General features: G+C 42.1%; 1 protein-coding gene across 1 annotated transcript in view; it reads left to right on the top strand.

Moving 5' to 3' along the window:
- Positions 1-14,850, top strand: part of CDK15 (cyclin dependent kinase 15) — a gene marked incomplete at its 5' end in the record, with an annotated part of 87,501 nt that extends 72,651 nt beyond the window's left edge. The window contains 3 exons of the mRNA XM_079130681.1: positions 452-591; positions 10,954-11,096; positions 13,236-14,850. Of these exons, the coding sequence (XP_078986807.1) occupies positions 452-591; positions 10,954-11,063 (250 nt within the window). The 3' untranslated portion in view covers positions 11,064-11,096; positions 13,236-14,850. The remainder of the gene's footprint in view (positions 1-451; positions 592-10,953; positions 11,097-13,235) is intronic.
- Positions 14,851-15,155: the final 305 nt, after the last annotated feature.

Raw genomic sequence — 15,155 nt, forward strand, 5'->3', positions numbered from 1 at the left:
TCACCCTCCAGAATCACCTCTCTCCCTCCAGGGTTCCATGCTTGATGCTTTTGGAGTCCAGACCTAGAAAGTATTGTTAATTGGGCTTTTCCACTTGGTTGGGGCTGCTGTGTCTATCCAAGAAGAATTTTTAATTATATATTTCTGCTTCTATAATTATAAAACAGTGTCCTTTATGTGTACATGGTGCCTGGAGACATGGCGGAGGGCAGGCGAGCTGAAAGATTGAACTTGGAGATGTTTTTCCCCTTAATCTTAGTAACAGGACAGATAAGAGTTTCAGGATGGAGGGTATTTCTCCAATCATTTTAGTAACTCCAGGAAAGTTCTATTTGAAACATTATTCTACATCTAGTCATTTCCTTTTCTATACTTTTCACCCTCCCCCCACCCTTGTTTTCCAGAATGAAGGCGTCTGGAGAAACTCTATTTCTCTCTCCCATTTTTCCAGGCTGGGCAGGGTTCCTGAAGCCGAAGACTTGGCCTCCCAAATGTTGAAGGGCTTTCCTAGAGATCGTGTCTCCGCCCAGGAAGCACTGGGCCATGATTATTTCAGCGCCCTGCCCTCCCAGCTGTACCAGCTTCCTGATGGTGAGTGAGGAGTGTGTGTGCAAGCACATGTGTTAGGTGTTTTCTCTTAACCTGGAGAATCAAAAAATTTGCACCCAGAAAGAAGAGAGTGATTAATTTGCCTGCCGGAAGCAAGATGGAACCCAATCTTGCCTGAGTTTTGCATGAGATTCTCTAAAACCCTGAAGCACTGGTAGAGAGGTGACAAGGATCCAACATTTCAAACACACACACTTACACTTAGAAATTGGACGAGATAAAAGTTCCCTCTGTGTTGTTTGCTTTATCTAGCATCTGCCAGGAGAAGCAAAACCAAAATTTCTAACAAGCCCCTTCTCTCTTTCCATAGAGAGTAAGATGATAGGTGACATGGATATGTCAGAGAGCAGAGCTGGGCCTTTCTTGATTGGTAATATGATGCTGCAGAAGGAAGTGTGGAGGTGGGGCGCTGGGGGGAGGGAAGCCTCCTCCCAGGCCAGCTGCCCGCTGGAGAGGCAAGTTACCCTGAAATCAGCCTTTGCTGCCTGGGCCTGAAGTCATCCTCCAAATCTGAAATCTGCTGAGGGGTCATGTGGTTGGAGCTGTCCTTGTGTTTCTCAGAATGTGGCCAGGAAGGGCAATGTAGAGGATGTGGGCATTGTGGTCAAGGTCTGGGCTGTTTGAGGGGGACTATCCTTAGGTGGGGTTCTTTTGAAAATATCCACCATTCAACTGAAAACAGTTTTTAGGAGTCCTAAAGCAGAGAAAAAGAAGCTAAGCAGGAGGGTCTAGGGGCTCAAACTGGGAAGAGGGGCTTGGGATGGGAGGAGGGGGCAGGGGGGATCACGTGCAATGGTGTGAGGAGCTACTGCCCAAGAGGTGTAGACACAGTCTGGTCCAAGTGGCCAGGGTTTGCAATTACTGTTCCACTCTATCTATGTCATTGTCCTGCAATAGTTCAAAATTCTTAGTTTGGGACTTGTTGAGGAATTTTATTAAAGTGAGTCATTTAGGATCTCCAAAAATAACCATAATCATGCAAGTGGGGTTAATGTCTTACCCTTGTAGGAAGAATCAGTCATTCAAATTTATGAAGTTGACATAAGTGTCAAGAACATATGAAGTGCTACAAAAAGTTGAAGAAAACAAGAGACTTGTCCTTGGCCTCAAGGAGTGGGAGGAAAAGAGGGTGAAGAAGAGGAAACAGGGCACCCTCATACACATATTAGCACAAATCATATCTAAACAGCTAAAATCTGTGCATAATCAACTGCAGATGTTCAGGACTGCATGTGCTAATGGCAGTTCTTTAGAGAAACTAGCATAGCTCAAGTGAGACGGATTACACTGGAGGTGAATCTGAAGTGGAATTTGAAAGGAGGGGAGGGAGGGTTTGGCATGTGGGTGGAATGAAGGACGTGGCAGGCAGACCTACAATTCTCACTTCCTTCCTGGCACCTCTGCCCCACTTGGGCCCCACCTTCTTCTCTCCCATCCCAATCCCCTCTTCCCACCCTCAGACCCTAGATCTTTCCTTCTTAGCTTTCTTCTTTCGGGTTTGGGATTTCTAACTCTATCACATCATGCAAGTGTCCATGCTTGGGTGTACACACCCTTCTCCCCACTTAAAGAAACCACCCCCATCGTCTCTCCTCTGGGGTCTATTATTCTGAGAACTGCCTGGGGATCTTCAAAGTTTTCTGGGCACCAGCTTTTGCTTGATGAAGGGTAATTAGGAAGAAACAATCACTGTCCAACTGATGCATTGTTAGAAACTTAGGTTGTGATTCTTCCCAGCAAAGCCACCAAGAGGGGCCCTGGTGCATGTATGTCTAGAAGTGTGTGTGTGTGTGTGTGTGTGTGTGTGTGTGTGTGTGTCCGTGTGCGCAAGGGTGAGAGAGACAGAACAATCTGTATTCCTTCTCTGTTCACCCAGCCACAGAGCCCAAATCTACTTTGACACTTTTAGAAAAATGAAAAGATGGAATCTTGCAGGAGCCTGCCTGCACTGGGGGGAGATGAGGGGTGCTCGCAGCAGGAGGGAAGTTGACTTTTCTTTATACATATAGGGGTTTTTCCATGCAGAGTTTAAATTATGCCTGATAAAAGGAGTTTCGTGGATGTTTCAGTTCTTTCAAATTCTCCTGGCTTCCTCCCAATTAAATGAGGTTTGTCAAAGCCACAGGGCTCTGCTGCTGCTGCCTCGGCGGACAAGCACTTCCTGCAGCGACATCTCGAATCCCTGAGGGAGAAGATGAAAGGGCCAGCGCCAAGAGACAGGGGAGGGGGGCGAGTGTGTGTGTGTGTGTGTGTGTGCGCGCACGCACGTGCATGTGTGTGTGCATGTGCCTGTGCGTGTGCATGTGTGTGATGGGGGGGTGTAGAAATACATAGAGAGACAGATCGACATTAGGACAGGGGACAAGTGAAGAGGAAAGGCAACGCTACCGGGAAGATTGGTAGGAAAGAAAGAAGAAGAGAGAGAAGGCCCTGGGGCCAGTTTGTGCACCTTCGCTACAGTGGCCCTTGCCAAGGGCGTATTATCCACGAAGGGCTGCTTTCCCTGGGCCTGGCAGTGCCAGTCTGCTTTTTCATTGCCCCTGGCAAAGAGCCTTTGTCAAGAGCCTCCTTTGCAGACAGAGAGCACCAGTGGGTAATCACAGTTCCCAACCTGCAGGGACATAAAATCTCTATCCCCAAGGTGGGCTGCTGCCCCAGGCATGAGACTCTAGCAAAAATTAGGCATGCTCTTGTTGGTGATTTGTAAGGAGAGTTTCCCTTCCATAATTATGCAAGAAATTTTGCTCTCTGGTAGCATTTCAGTATGGAATCATTTAGGAGCTTATATTTATATCAATTTATTATTCTGGTTGCAGGATAACAGAGTTGTCACTTTAAAATATATTGTTTCCCCTTTGATCTGGAAGATGCCAGCTATTATTGTCTGCCCTCTGAAGAAGACAATTAAAGCATGAAACCCGTGCCTGGGAAATATGTGGAGGGCGAGGACAGCCTAAATCCCAGCAGAAGCGTGGCTTAGCCTGTCCCCGCAAAAAAACGGCTCCCGTCCATCCAGGTGGATTTTCATCAAGCCAAGTCCTGCATAACACTTTCTCTAGATTGTAGCAGTCCGCTTAGAGCCAGAGGAAATTTATCAGGAGGTTATTTGCCATGAAAAACCAGGAATTCCAGGATTCGTTCCCTTTTGGAGATGGCTCTTAAGTGGAAAAGCGTGAGTAGGGGAATGGGAAGCATGTGGGAACTTCAGCCAAGCTGACATTTTCCCTCATTGACTCTTGAACACCTGAAGAAACATTTGTTGAAGGAGAAATTATTGGTAGTCCCTCTCAAAACACGCCCAACAGCAAACTAATTGCTTTTGCAGATGGCCAAGGAGCCACTCTCCCCTCTCAGGCACCAGCTTACAGCCACACTTGTGGTCCCCCTGGCTGAGCCAGCAGTGCAGGACGTCAGCTGGGGCAGCAAGGACCTAAAATTAGGCCCTTGGCAACTCTCTAATCTTAGCTGCAGGTTCAGCCTCTTCACTTAATTCCCTTTGCCCCCAGCATGAACTTGGGCTCTGGGAAAAGAACACTGTTTAATGATCTGGGGGCGGGGGGGGAGTAGAAAAATCATTAAGCTGCCCCTTCTAGAAACTGGCTCTACTCTGGTCTTACAGGATGCCTTCCAAATGTTGCCCTTGGAAAGTTAAGACTGATTTTGGAACCTAGCCATTTGGAAGTACACACACTGATCCAGAAAAGTATTTTTTTATCTGGGGCAGTAAATGCCACGTGATTTAAGAGTCTGGTCCTTAAGCCACCGTCCTTGATTGTCAAGACATCAAAGGCTGTCTCTCTCTCTCTCCCACTCTCTCTGGGTTGGTCCCATTTTCTATCCAAATCCCAGGCTTCAGTTTCTATCGTTCTTTCCTGGACTAAATCCCCCTTCTCCTTTAAAACAGATTTTAGAAAAAAAACAAAAAATCTTAAAACTTAAAAGCTCGCAGTCGGTCACAAGAAAGTTTCTGAAAACAATGTGCCACAGGCTGTATTGTCACCATGTACTTATGTACATACAGAGTGGGAGGAGGCATGGTGTTTGCCCCACCTGTCTTCACACCACCCTAATACCTATATGCTGAAAGTTCTTGAGCAAGCCCCACTCAGATTGCCCTGTTAAAATCTAAATCATATATTGTTTTACTTTCATAAAAGACTTCAGGCCTTCTTTTAACATTATCTCTTTAATGTATTTGAAGATCCTTATGCTATCTTTTCCCAAAGGTCACTTCTCTAGGCGGAATATCTTTAAACTTTTTGTTGTTGTTTCCAACTATAGATTGTTTCTTCCACTTTTTTTTTTTTTTTTTTTTTGCCCCAGGATTGAACCCGGGGGCACTCAACCATTGAGCTGCATCTCCAGAACTTTTTTATATTTTATTTTGAGACAGGGTCTCGCTTAGTTGCTTAAGGCCTCACTAAGTTGATGAGGCTGGCTTTGAACTTGCAATCCCCCTGCCTCAGCCTCACGAGCCATTGGGATTACAGGTGTGCGCCACCATACCCAGCTCTTTCTTCCACTTTCTTAGTCTATTCTGAATCTATTCCAATTATTTCGTTTATCTCTAAGATTCTGGACCCAGTGTAGACTCAGTTTTCTAATAGAGTGGAAGAATTATGTTTCAGTTCATTCATCAAAGATTTACTAAGTGTCTATTCGTTGTGATTTTGAAAATAGTGGGAATGAATTAGTCATGGACCCTGTCCTCAAACAGCTTCCAGTCATTAAGGAAATGAGACGATTAGGTAAACAACTACAGATCAGATAACATTTAAATGCTCTGAGGGTCCAGAGGAGCAGAGATTAACCAGATTAAAGCCAGCTGTGGGGATCTGGGATGACCTTGAGAGTAGGTCCTGAAAGATGATGAGCCTGTGTGGCTGGGAGAAAGGACATCCAGGGAAAGGAATGTCATGTTCCTCTTCGTACTATGTGATATCAATTCTAAGACTCTTCGTTTTAATAACAGCGGCACAATCTGAATACATATACCATCATAGTTTTACTTAACATTGTATATGTTCTCGCAACGATTTAAACACTCTTTAACACTGACTAGTGAAGTTTAGCTTAGTTTCTACGTGATTTCAGATTTATTCCATTTATCGTTTTTATTGTCTGGTTTACTCAAAATATTCTGGTTTACTCAGAGTTTAGCCAGAATATTCTGGAGGCCAGGTTTCAGGGGTTGAGGGTGGTGGGGAAGAGAAAAGGCAGATTCCAAACCAGCTGTTTGGACTCTACAGCTTCTAGGAATTTCCAACATACCTTAGACCACTCTCTCCACTTTTCAAATTCTCCACTAATCAGTACTTAAAAAACAAAACATTAAGAAACAAATTAGAAAGTGTCTTTCATAACACCCTTGTTCACCTCTGCACTCAGAAGGTGTCCTCGATGCATTCCCATACAGTAGAGGAGATCTCCGGTTGAGGGATGGTTTAAGGTGTTGCTAGGAGACAGCTGGGTAAACCAGGTCCCTCTGCCCTTCTAGGTCCTTAAATTGGTTAAATTTGTTATTGTCATGTTCTGAAAGAATCTCCAGGTAAGGATGAACTAGTCATGAAAAAGTTAGAGACCCTTGGAATGGGAAAGGACCTAGAGACTACTTGTTCTATGTCTTCAGTAGAGAGATGTGCTGCTGACACTCAGGACAGTACGGTCGTAGCTGCCTTTCATGGACATCTGTGTGCTTGCCATGAATTTCATTCAATTTATATACTACTTGGTGAGGCTGGGATTATTATCTTCATATTACAGATTAGGAAATTGAACTAAGAGAGGCCAGTTGCTTAAAGTCTCATGGCTAAGTGGTAGGGTCAAAACCTGACTTCACATCAGACTCCCAGTTTACTCTCTTCTCACTACACACTGCTCTTGTAAAGACCTCCTAGGAACTTCAGAGCAAAACCAGGAGCAGAACCAAGAGCTGGATTCCCAGTCCCTGCCATTTCTGCTGCCTCATGTTCTATGTTTAGTTTAAAACCTTCCTGGGAAAGATTTTGAACTTCCTGAGGTAACATGTTTAATATGCAACACTTGAAGGCTCACTTTTAGAGTAATAGACTCACAGCCCAGTATTACTGACCCCTTCCTTCCTCAGTCCCATCTGATCTTAGTTTCTATTCTTTTCTTTTTATAATTATATACACAGTCACCCTTGGGTTTTAATACTTCTTACTCAATGCTGTTTTTTTTTTTTTTTTTTTTTTTTTTAACTCTAACTCATTCTGTTTTATGAGACAAGCATCAGGAATCAAGTGGAAAATGGGGCAAAGGCATAAAACAGCAATTTATGCAAGAGGAAGCAAAAAGAGCAGATCAATACATGGAATAAACAGACAACTTTAGTAGGTATTAAATAAACACAAATAACTGTTAGGTTAGTTAATTTTCCCTTCTACCTAATGACTGCCAGCGCTGGTGTGTTTGTGGTAAAATGATTCTCTGCTGTTGGAAGTGTAAATTGGGGCAACTTTTGCAAAGCCTTGTGGTAGGAGCCACACAAATAAATTCTTATACCTTTCCACCCTGTTTTTGTTTTAATTTTTTTGTAGATGGAAATAATACTTTTATTTTATTTATTTTTAATGTGTTGCTGCTGAGGATAGAACCCAGTACCTCACATGGGCTAGGCAAGCATTCTGAAAATTATCCAGGAAACAATTGAATAGGAAAAACAAAATAAAACCTAGTTTAATGAAAATGTTCATTGCAGTGGTATCTATGTTTTAAAAATTACAAAGTAAAAACAGGAGAAACAAATTTAAATATTAAACACTAGAGAAATGATTGGAAAAATGTTTGTGTGTTGACTCAGCATACTGTTCCTTGTGACCATTTAAAATAATTACCAGAGGTGTGCAGTATTATGGAAATGTTTCTGCTAGGACATGAGCTACAAGAAACTAGGATGCAATATTGTATATTATAATGGACCTGTGAAAATCACCATACTTATGAACAAAACGGAAAATTAGTACACAAAAATTAAAATGTTCTTCTGGTTTAGGGGGTTTGTAGATTATTTTTTTCCCCTTTCAAAGATTTTTTTATAATTGGTATTACTTTTATTGTTTCAATGAATGGATTAAAACAAAATGGTACATGAAGCCTGGGCTCTGGACTGAGAGTTAAAAACTATGTTTTCGTCTTTTTTTTTCCCCTTTTAACACAACATGCACTATTGGGCTTCATAAACCTTTATTTCTCCATCTGCACAGTGGGTTAACAAAAGTTTCCCCAACCTAGATGGAATGGGATGTTTATTTTGTAAAACTTTTAGCTCACTGAATGCAAGGGTTCAAGTAAGTGTGGTCCTAGGAGAAACAGAAGTGGAAGGGAGAGGAAAGATAAATAGGCACTAATTAATTTTAAAAGGAAAGATCATCTGCTTTAATGGGAAATGCATATGTGCCGTGCCCCTAGTCAGAGTCGGAAGTGCACTCCTTGTTAGTTAGCAGCTTCAATTTAAGGTACTGTGTGATCCTTTGGGCTTTGAAGATATGAAGCCTCTATACATACACATGAGCTAAAATTACCGCCTAGTCAGGACTACTTGTGCACTCTGAATAATTGTATGCACTAAGCAACTCCAGCTGATGGATTGATGATATGTAAGCAGAGTGCAAAGACCATGTGATGAGGCGAATGGCAAGACATTTTAAAGGATGGCATAATTTCCAAGCTTTCTCTTTAACTTACGCTTTTTCTTTTAGCTGTTACAGACAAGTAAAAGGGATTTGATTATCTTGTTTCCTGTGAAAGGTTATTTAGCCCCTCAATCCCATTAAGTCACTCTCTGCACTCCAGTGCACCGCGCCTTCCCCAGGTTATCAGCCCAGGAAGAGTAAATGGAGACACCAGGATCAGATTTCTAAAGGAAGGAAAGTTAAAGCAAAGTTTGAAAGGGGTGACAGCCAACAGCCCTGAGCTTGGGAACTCAATTAGAATGAAAGACAACTATCTCATTATCTCCTTCCGAAATGATCTAAATACATAAGAATCTAAAAGTTTTAAATAAACTTGTCCTACTGACTTGTCTAGATGACTGAATTTCTCATCTCAAAAAAAATTTTTTTAAACACCCACTTTCGTATTTATTTATTCTAAGCGCGAAGCAGCTGCGATAATTATGCTGTCAGATTCAGTAAGCTAATGAGGAGTCACCAGAGTGGAAGGTTTTGCGTTTGTGAGATTGCTGAAGAAGGAGAGCCCGCTCTTCGGCTTTTTTCTTTCTTTTTCTTTCCCACCTTTTTCTTTTTCTTTTTCTGCGTTGGGAAGGAGAGTCTGGCAGTCCACAGTCAAACCGGAATCCTTTTGATTTTCTTGTTTGTTCTCTGTCTGTGTATTTCTCTCTCTCTCTCTCTCTCTCTCTCTCTCTCTCTCTCTCTCTCTCTCTCTTTCTCTCTCTCTGTCTCTCTCTCTCTCCCCTTTCTATTTTCCTCCCTCCCTCTCTCAGCAGCCGTCTGTGTTTTGGAGGAGCTGCTGCTTTTGATAGGCAAAGAAGCCTGGGGGAAATCCCAGCTTTTCATGCCACTGTCCCAAAGGCGCAAGGAGACTTCTCCTGATAGAAGTTCCCAACATGGTTTGGATTTGAGGTGATTTCAGCATCATCTGTAAAGTGCACACACTGTTTATTTTAGCCATTTAACTGTTTATGCTATGACATGAGCTAAAAGAAAGTAGAATACAGAAGTGTATATTATTATGTCCCTGTGGAAATGTCGCATGTATATTGACAAAACTTGATATCGCCCCTTTCTAGCCTAGCAAATATATAATTCCAAACCAAAGAAGTCAGAGCCACAGACTACCCACAGCATCTAAGCAGAAGTCCTGACCAAGCAAGGCAGGGCTAGCATTGAAGGTTTCTCTTTCCTCTGGGTGAGAGCATCTTCCAGCAAACAATATCATTAAGACATTTTATGCATGCAGAGAGCCAAAGGTAGGAGCTTCTCTCTTTGCTGAGTTGTGAGATGTTTTGAGCAACCCGGATTTGTGCATATTGTGAGACTTAGAAATGTCCAAGTGGGAGGAAGCCCTGAACAAGTTCCATAGATTTGCTTTGGTGTCAGTCTGTGCTAATGCTTGTAACAATAGCTACCACTTATTAGAAACATTGCATACCAGGAACTACTCAAGGTGTTTTGCATATGCTCACCTCTTTAAACTTATAGCAATCTGCCAGGAATTTCAATTTTTCCCATTTGTAGATGATGCTCTTAAATGTTAACTTTTGGAGAATTTGGCCTATAACTGTAGCTTACTAAGCACTCAGAAACAACAGGCACTTAATAAACACAGGCATCTGCGGACATGCAGACTGCCGTTGTGCTCAACAAATCAAATACAGACTGTCAGAGCTGGGGCTGTGGCTCAGTGGCACATCTCTTGCTTAGCATGCATGAGACACTGGGTTTGATCCCCAGCACCACATAAATAAACAAAATAAAGGTATTGTGTCCATCTACAACTAAAATAGTTTTTAAATATGAACTGTCCCTAATTAACAATGGTTTGATTTATATATTTTTTTTCCTTCCTTTTTTTTAACTTTTTGATGGCACAAGAGTCATACACATGTTCAATAGTCATACACATGTTCAGGTCATGTTACAACAGACTTCTATGCCCAAAGGATCCTCATACGTTGGTTTACCAACTTTGGTTTCAACCAACCACACAGATCAAAAATATTCAGGGGGGAAAAGAAAACTCACATCTGGACTGAACATGTACTGTTTGTCTTGTCATTATTCCTTAAGCAGTGCAATATAACAACTACTTACATAGCATGTGCATTATATTAGGTATTATAAGTAACCTAGAGATGATTTAAAGTATGCAGGAGATGTGCAGAGGTTGTAGGCAAATTCTATACCATTTTATATAAAGGTCTTGAATAGCCTTGGATTTTGGAACCAGGGACCAACGGAGAACTGGACTTAGAATTTTGAATTTTAATCTGTTTCCAGGTGGGGGACACTCTTTCTTGATGTTCTCCAAGGGGACAGGTTATCAAAATTCTTTGTTTGCACCTCACTTTTGGCCCTCGCTGTGTCTGAGTTCTCTCCCAAGTCCATTCCTGTTCTTACCACACCTTGCCCTAGTGTTCATTTGGTAGATACGCCATGATCTGAGTAAGGTAAGAAGCTCTTGACAACTATTAGTAGGTTTGGTAAAGTGAGTTGTCCATGAGTCACTATAAATCATTAGAAAATAAGTCTGGCTCATGTTTTGACCTCTCTTCAGGTGACAAATGTTAAAACAGACATAAAAATATATATACTGTGAAAGATCCCAGGACATAATATGTTGGTGCTTTTTTCTTCCCTACAGAGGAGTCTTTGTTTACAGTTTCAGGAGTGAGGCTAAAACCAGAAATGTGTGACCTTTTGGCCTCCTACCGGAAGGGTCACCACCCGGCCTGGTTTAGCAAATGCTGGTGAAAAGAAGGGGTGAGGTCACCAAGATTCTTCCAGGTGAGTGATCCCAACAGTGAGGCTCCTTGTGGACAGAATGGAAAAGCAGTCGCTGTAGGCAGCGGGAACATCCTTCACCAATTCAGAGCTCCTCTCTTCTGGGTCTGGGGAACAGGTGGCCCCGTGGGGAAGAGGACAGTGCATCACCTGTCTCTCCCACTCCAGGACCGGTAGTGGGGCTCCACAGACAGCTTCCATATCATGGTGATACCTTCGGCCACCACAACTGGAACAAAACGATACAACTGACCGTGTGTTCCCTTCCTTATGTGGCTGTCAGCTGACAAAGTCAAACCAGAGGAAAGGGTGACCCATAGTCCTAGTTTGCCCAAAACAGAGGGGTTTCCTGGAATGCTATACATTCAATGCTAAATTTGGCACAGTCCCTGGTAAACTAGGATAATTGGTCATCTTAGTAGTACAAATGACCTTCCTAGGTAATCTCAAGGAGGACACAGCATTGTAGAGGATTTTTCCAAAGCTACCGTACTCTATAAGAAATTCTGCCAACAGGCACCGAAAGCCAAGTGAGACCACCTCAAAGCCACCATCGTAGAGGCATCCCTCCAGGCACTTGCCACGTGGTCCTTCTGTGGAGGGTAGAAGGGACAGTAATCTAGACAGAGAAATCAAGCTGAAACTCATGTACAGGGCCAGCCAGCCCTTTAGGTGACCATGGCTATGTCCCAGACCACAGACCTTATATTACAATCTGGCCACCCATTTGGTGGCCACGCTGGGCCATGCTTGCTAACAGAGCTGTTGGAGCCTGGATGGTAACTACCGACAAGTTCCCTACCCACTCGCCCAGCCTCACTCACATGGCAGGATTCAGCTCTTCAGATTTCTCTCTGTCTTTCTCTTGGATCTCTATCTTTGACTGTCACTATTTAAAGGCATATGTACATCAAGGATGTCTGCCTTCTGGCTCTTCAGCAATGATCTTGACTTCAAAGAACAGGGAAGTTTAGAGTTAGAGCTATTCCCCAGAGTATTTTATGAAATACATAAGTTTGTATTTTGACAATATACAACTGGAATTACAATGGGCAATGCAATCGCATGATATTCCTTAAGAAAAATGTTTTCTAGAGAGGAGTTTTTATTGTTTAATTGTGCCATGTCGAACCAACGAGTTGTGAGAGCAGGATGAACTTTAGCTGCAATCTATAAAGTGAAGAGCATGCCCTTCATAAAATTATCAAAGACACTAATGAAAATGGTCTCAGATGGATGTGGTCCCTAGCATTATTATGATGATTTCGTTATGTATTTTGTCCTACTTAGCAGCCAGAAGGTGGGGAGATAACCTGACCTTTCTGATCTACAGTGACTTTGCACAAAGAATTGTCACCTGTAGGCATAAATTGGTCACAATAGAAAATCAATTAAATGCAGCTTGTCAAGCTTGGTGCCTGTGCCAGCAATTGAAGAACGGAAGAAGCAGATTGAGTCTCTATTGGAGTAATCTCATGATATCCCTAGGCCTCGAGACTAATGTAAGGAGATAAAACCGGTAGGAGATGAACCACAAGAGGGAAAAGCTAGAGCAATTAAACTGTTTAATAAATGGCTTGGGATCTGCAAAATCTGAGAGTGCTGGAGCTAAAGAGACTAAAAGCTGTAATCGCACGGACACTGGGGGCCTGTAAATCTTTTCCACTGAATTGAATTTATGTTAAAATATTCACTTTTCAGGAGAGTCAAAATGTAAATTGGGGTGTTAGGATTTGGTAACTGGCAGCAATTCCTCAAAATTAAAACTCATGATAGAGCCTCAAAATGTCAGTTTCAGGCATGAAAAAAAAAAAATGTCTACTGATATCTACAAGAGAAATGGGAAGGAACTAAAATTTTCTGGATGCATTCCATGTGCCAGGGACTGCAGTGGGCCCTGTTCACGTGTTATTTCAAAGTGTGGCATGAATAGTGAATTGTGGTGAGTTAAAACTGGAGTTTGTGCACCCAGAGATGGGTTTGGATTAGTTTTTAAGTTTTGGTTCTTATCACCAGGGGTAACATGCTGCCTCTTACCCTTACCAATGTGAACTTTGCAATACTGCTTAGCAGGTTTTCTGTACTCAAACGATATGCTGTTGTTCATTAGTTTGGTCTTATTTATTCTTCATTTCCTTCCAGGGCTGCTTTCATGCCGCTTCAGTTTTCATTTGCTTCAGCGTACTAAGAAGCTTCAAGTCTAAATCCATACTGGACACCTGGAATATTTTAAATATGATGTTCAAGGCAAGAGTACCTAACACTTGAAGAAAAAGCCATGGAAGATTGTTATTATCGTTGCCTAGAATTTAACGGTGATTAGCTCAAACATGGGGCTGAAACTAAGATCATCTGTAAGGAGAACTTCTGAACAATTTCATCCATTTTGAAAGATATTTCTGGGCCAGAAAGTCAACTTCTCAACAGAACAGATGGGAAACAGACAATTGAAAGAATTTGTAGACAGAGCTGGTGCTTATAGGGGCCTATCACTTTTGTATTCACTTACAATGTCCCCCAACAAAAGGACTTCTGTAGCAAGGAAGGATTAGTTTAAAGTTGAGGAAAAGTCTCCAGGGAAGATGGTCTCTTGGATAAAGTTGTCAACAAAAGGACTTACTTAAGACTGGCTGTTATGCCTTCCTGGGGGGTGGGGGGGGGGGCGCTTCTTCCTTGTCTCCTGCTTTATCAGAACACATTACCATTCCATCCCACCCAGATTTCAAGTTTGGATTGAGCCACTGGTTAGAATTGAATTTCAAACTGTCTCCTTCTTCTGAATCCTAATTGTCTGTGGTGATGGCAACAGTGATGACAAACCTAAGCTCCCATTTGATAGTAGAGATACTGAAGAGTCAGGAGCAGAGTCCATGGATGTAATTCAAGCCAAGACACATGTGTGCGCGCGCACACACAGCCCTCAAGTTAAAGGAGATTTGTCTGGACAAAGGCCTGTACCATTTGCTGCAATGACTTCTAAAAGAAGCCAGGATAACTCAAATTACTTCTGTCTAGGGATCATTTGGGGAAATTTGGTAACCTAGAAATCAGAGACCTCTATGTACCCTTTAGAAGAACAAGGAGGACCAATTAATAGAGAATTTAAAAAATAATAACTATCCACCCAAAATCTCAGATGGAAGAAAGACACATACAGATAGTCCCAAGAAAACTGCCTTTATGATTATTAATCAGGCAATATAAACAAAGCTGCCCAGATGAACGTAAAAGATGAAATAGAATGGCGTGGGCTGGATCATGGGGCAGATGTCTGTGCTCAAAAACAATGGTTGTTCAACTTAGAGAAGGTTGTTGGTGGTGTGGTACGAAGTTCAGACTTGAGTCTTATTCTGATCAAATATTTTTTATTAACTGCTCAAATAAAATCTGAGAAAATGGACAGCTTATTCATACAACTCACTGAAGTACTATTGTTCTGCATTTATTAGTTCCATTTTACAGAAGAAGAAACTGAGGCTCAACAAAGTTAATCGCTCCCCCCGGGAGTACTCCAGAGTTCAGATGCAAACTTCAGGTCTGGCTGTCTTCAGTATCTGTGATCTTTCCAGGAACCACATACTTATTAGATTTATAGAATATACAACTCTTGAAGAAGCTGCTGACATTTAGAATTGGATCCTGATTCAAAGGATTAAGTCCTAGCTAGAAGCTAATGAGCAACAAGCTGAAGCAGTACTCATTCCTATCAAATTTTATCTGATTTAAATTCTTACACGTTGGGCTTAAAATGTCTACAACTAAAGTAAAGCAGTGGCTTAGAGGAAATTGGTTTTTTTTTTTTTTTTTTCCAGTGCTGGGGATTGAACCCAGGGCCTTGTGCTTATGAGGCAAGCACTCTACCAACTGAGCTATATCCCCAGCCCTGGAAATTGGTACTTTTAAGTACAATGTGAATTAATAGTATAATCTGGGTGCCCCCATAAGATAATGCTAATACTTTCAGGCTACATAAATGAAGGACGATGATGGTATCCCAGAGAAGGAAAGTATCTTACTCTCTACTGAACAGACCGCATTTAAATTATCATGTTCAACTCCGCA

The sequence above is a fragment of the Sciurus vulgaris genome, assembly GCF_902686455.1.
Source record: "Sciurus vulgaris genome assembly, chromosome: 3".
Lineage (NCBI taxonomy): Eukaryota > Metazoa > Chordata > Mammalia > Rodentia > Sciuridae > Sciurus > Sciurus vulgaris.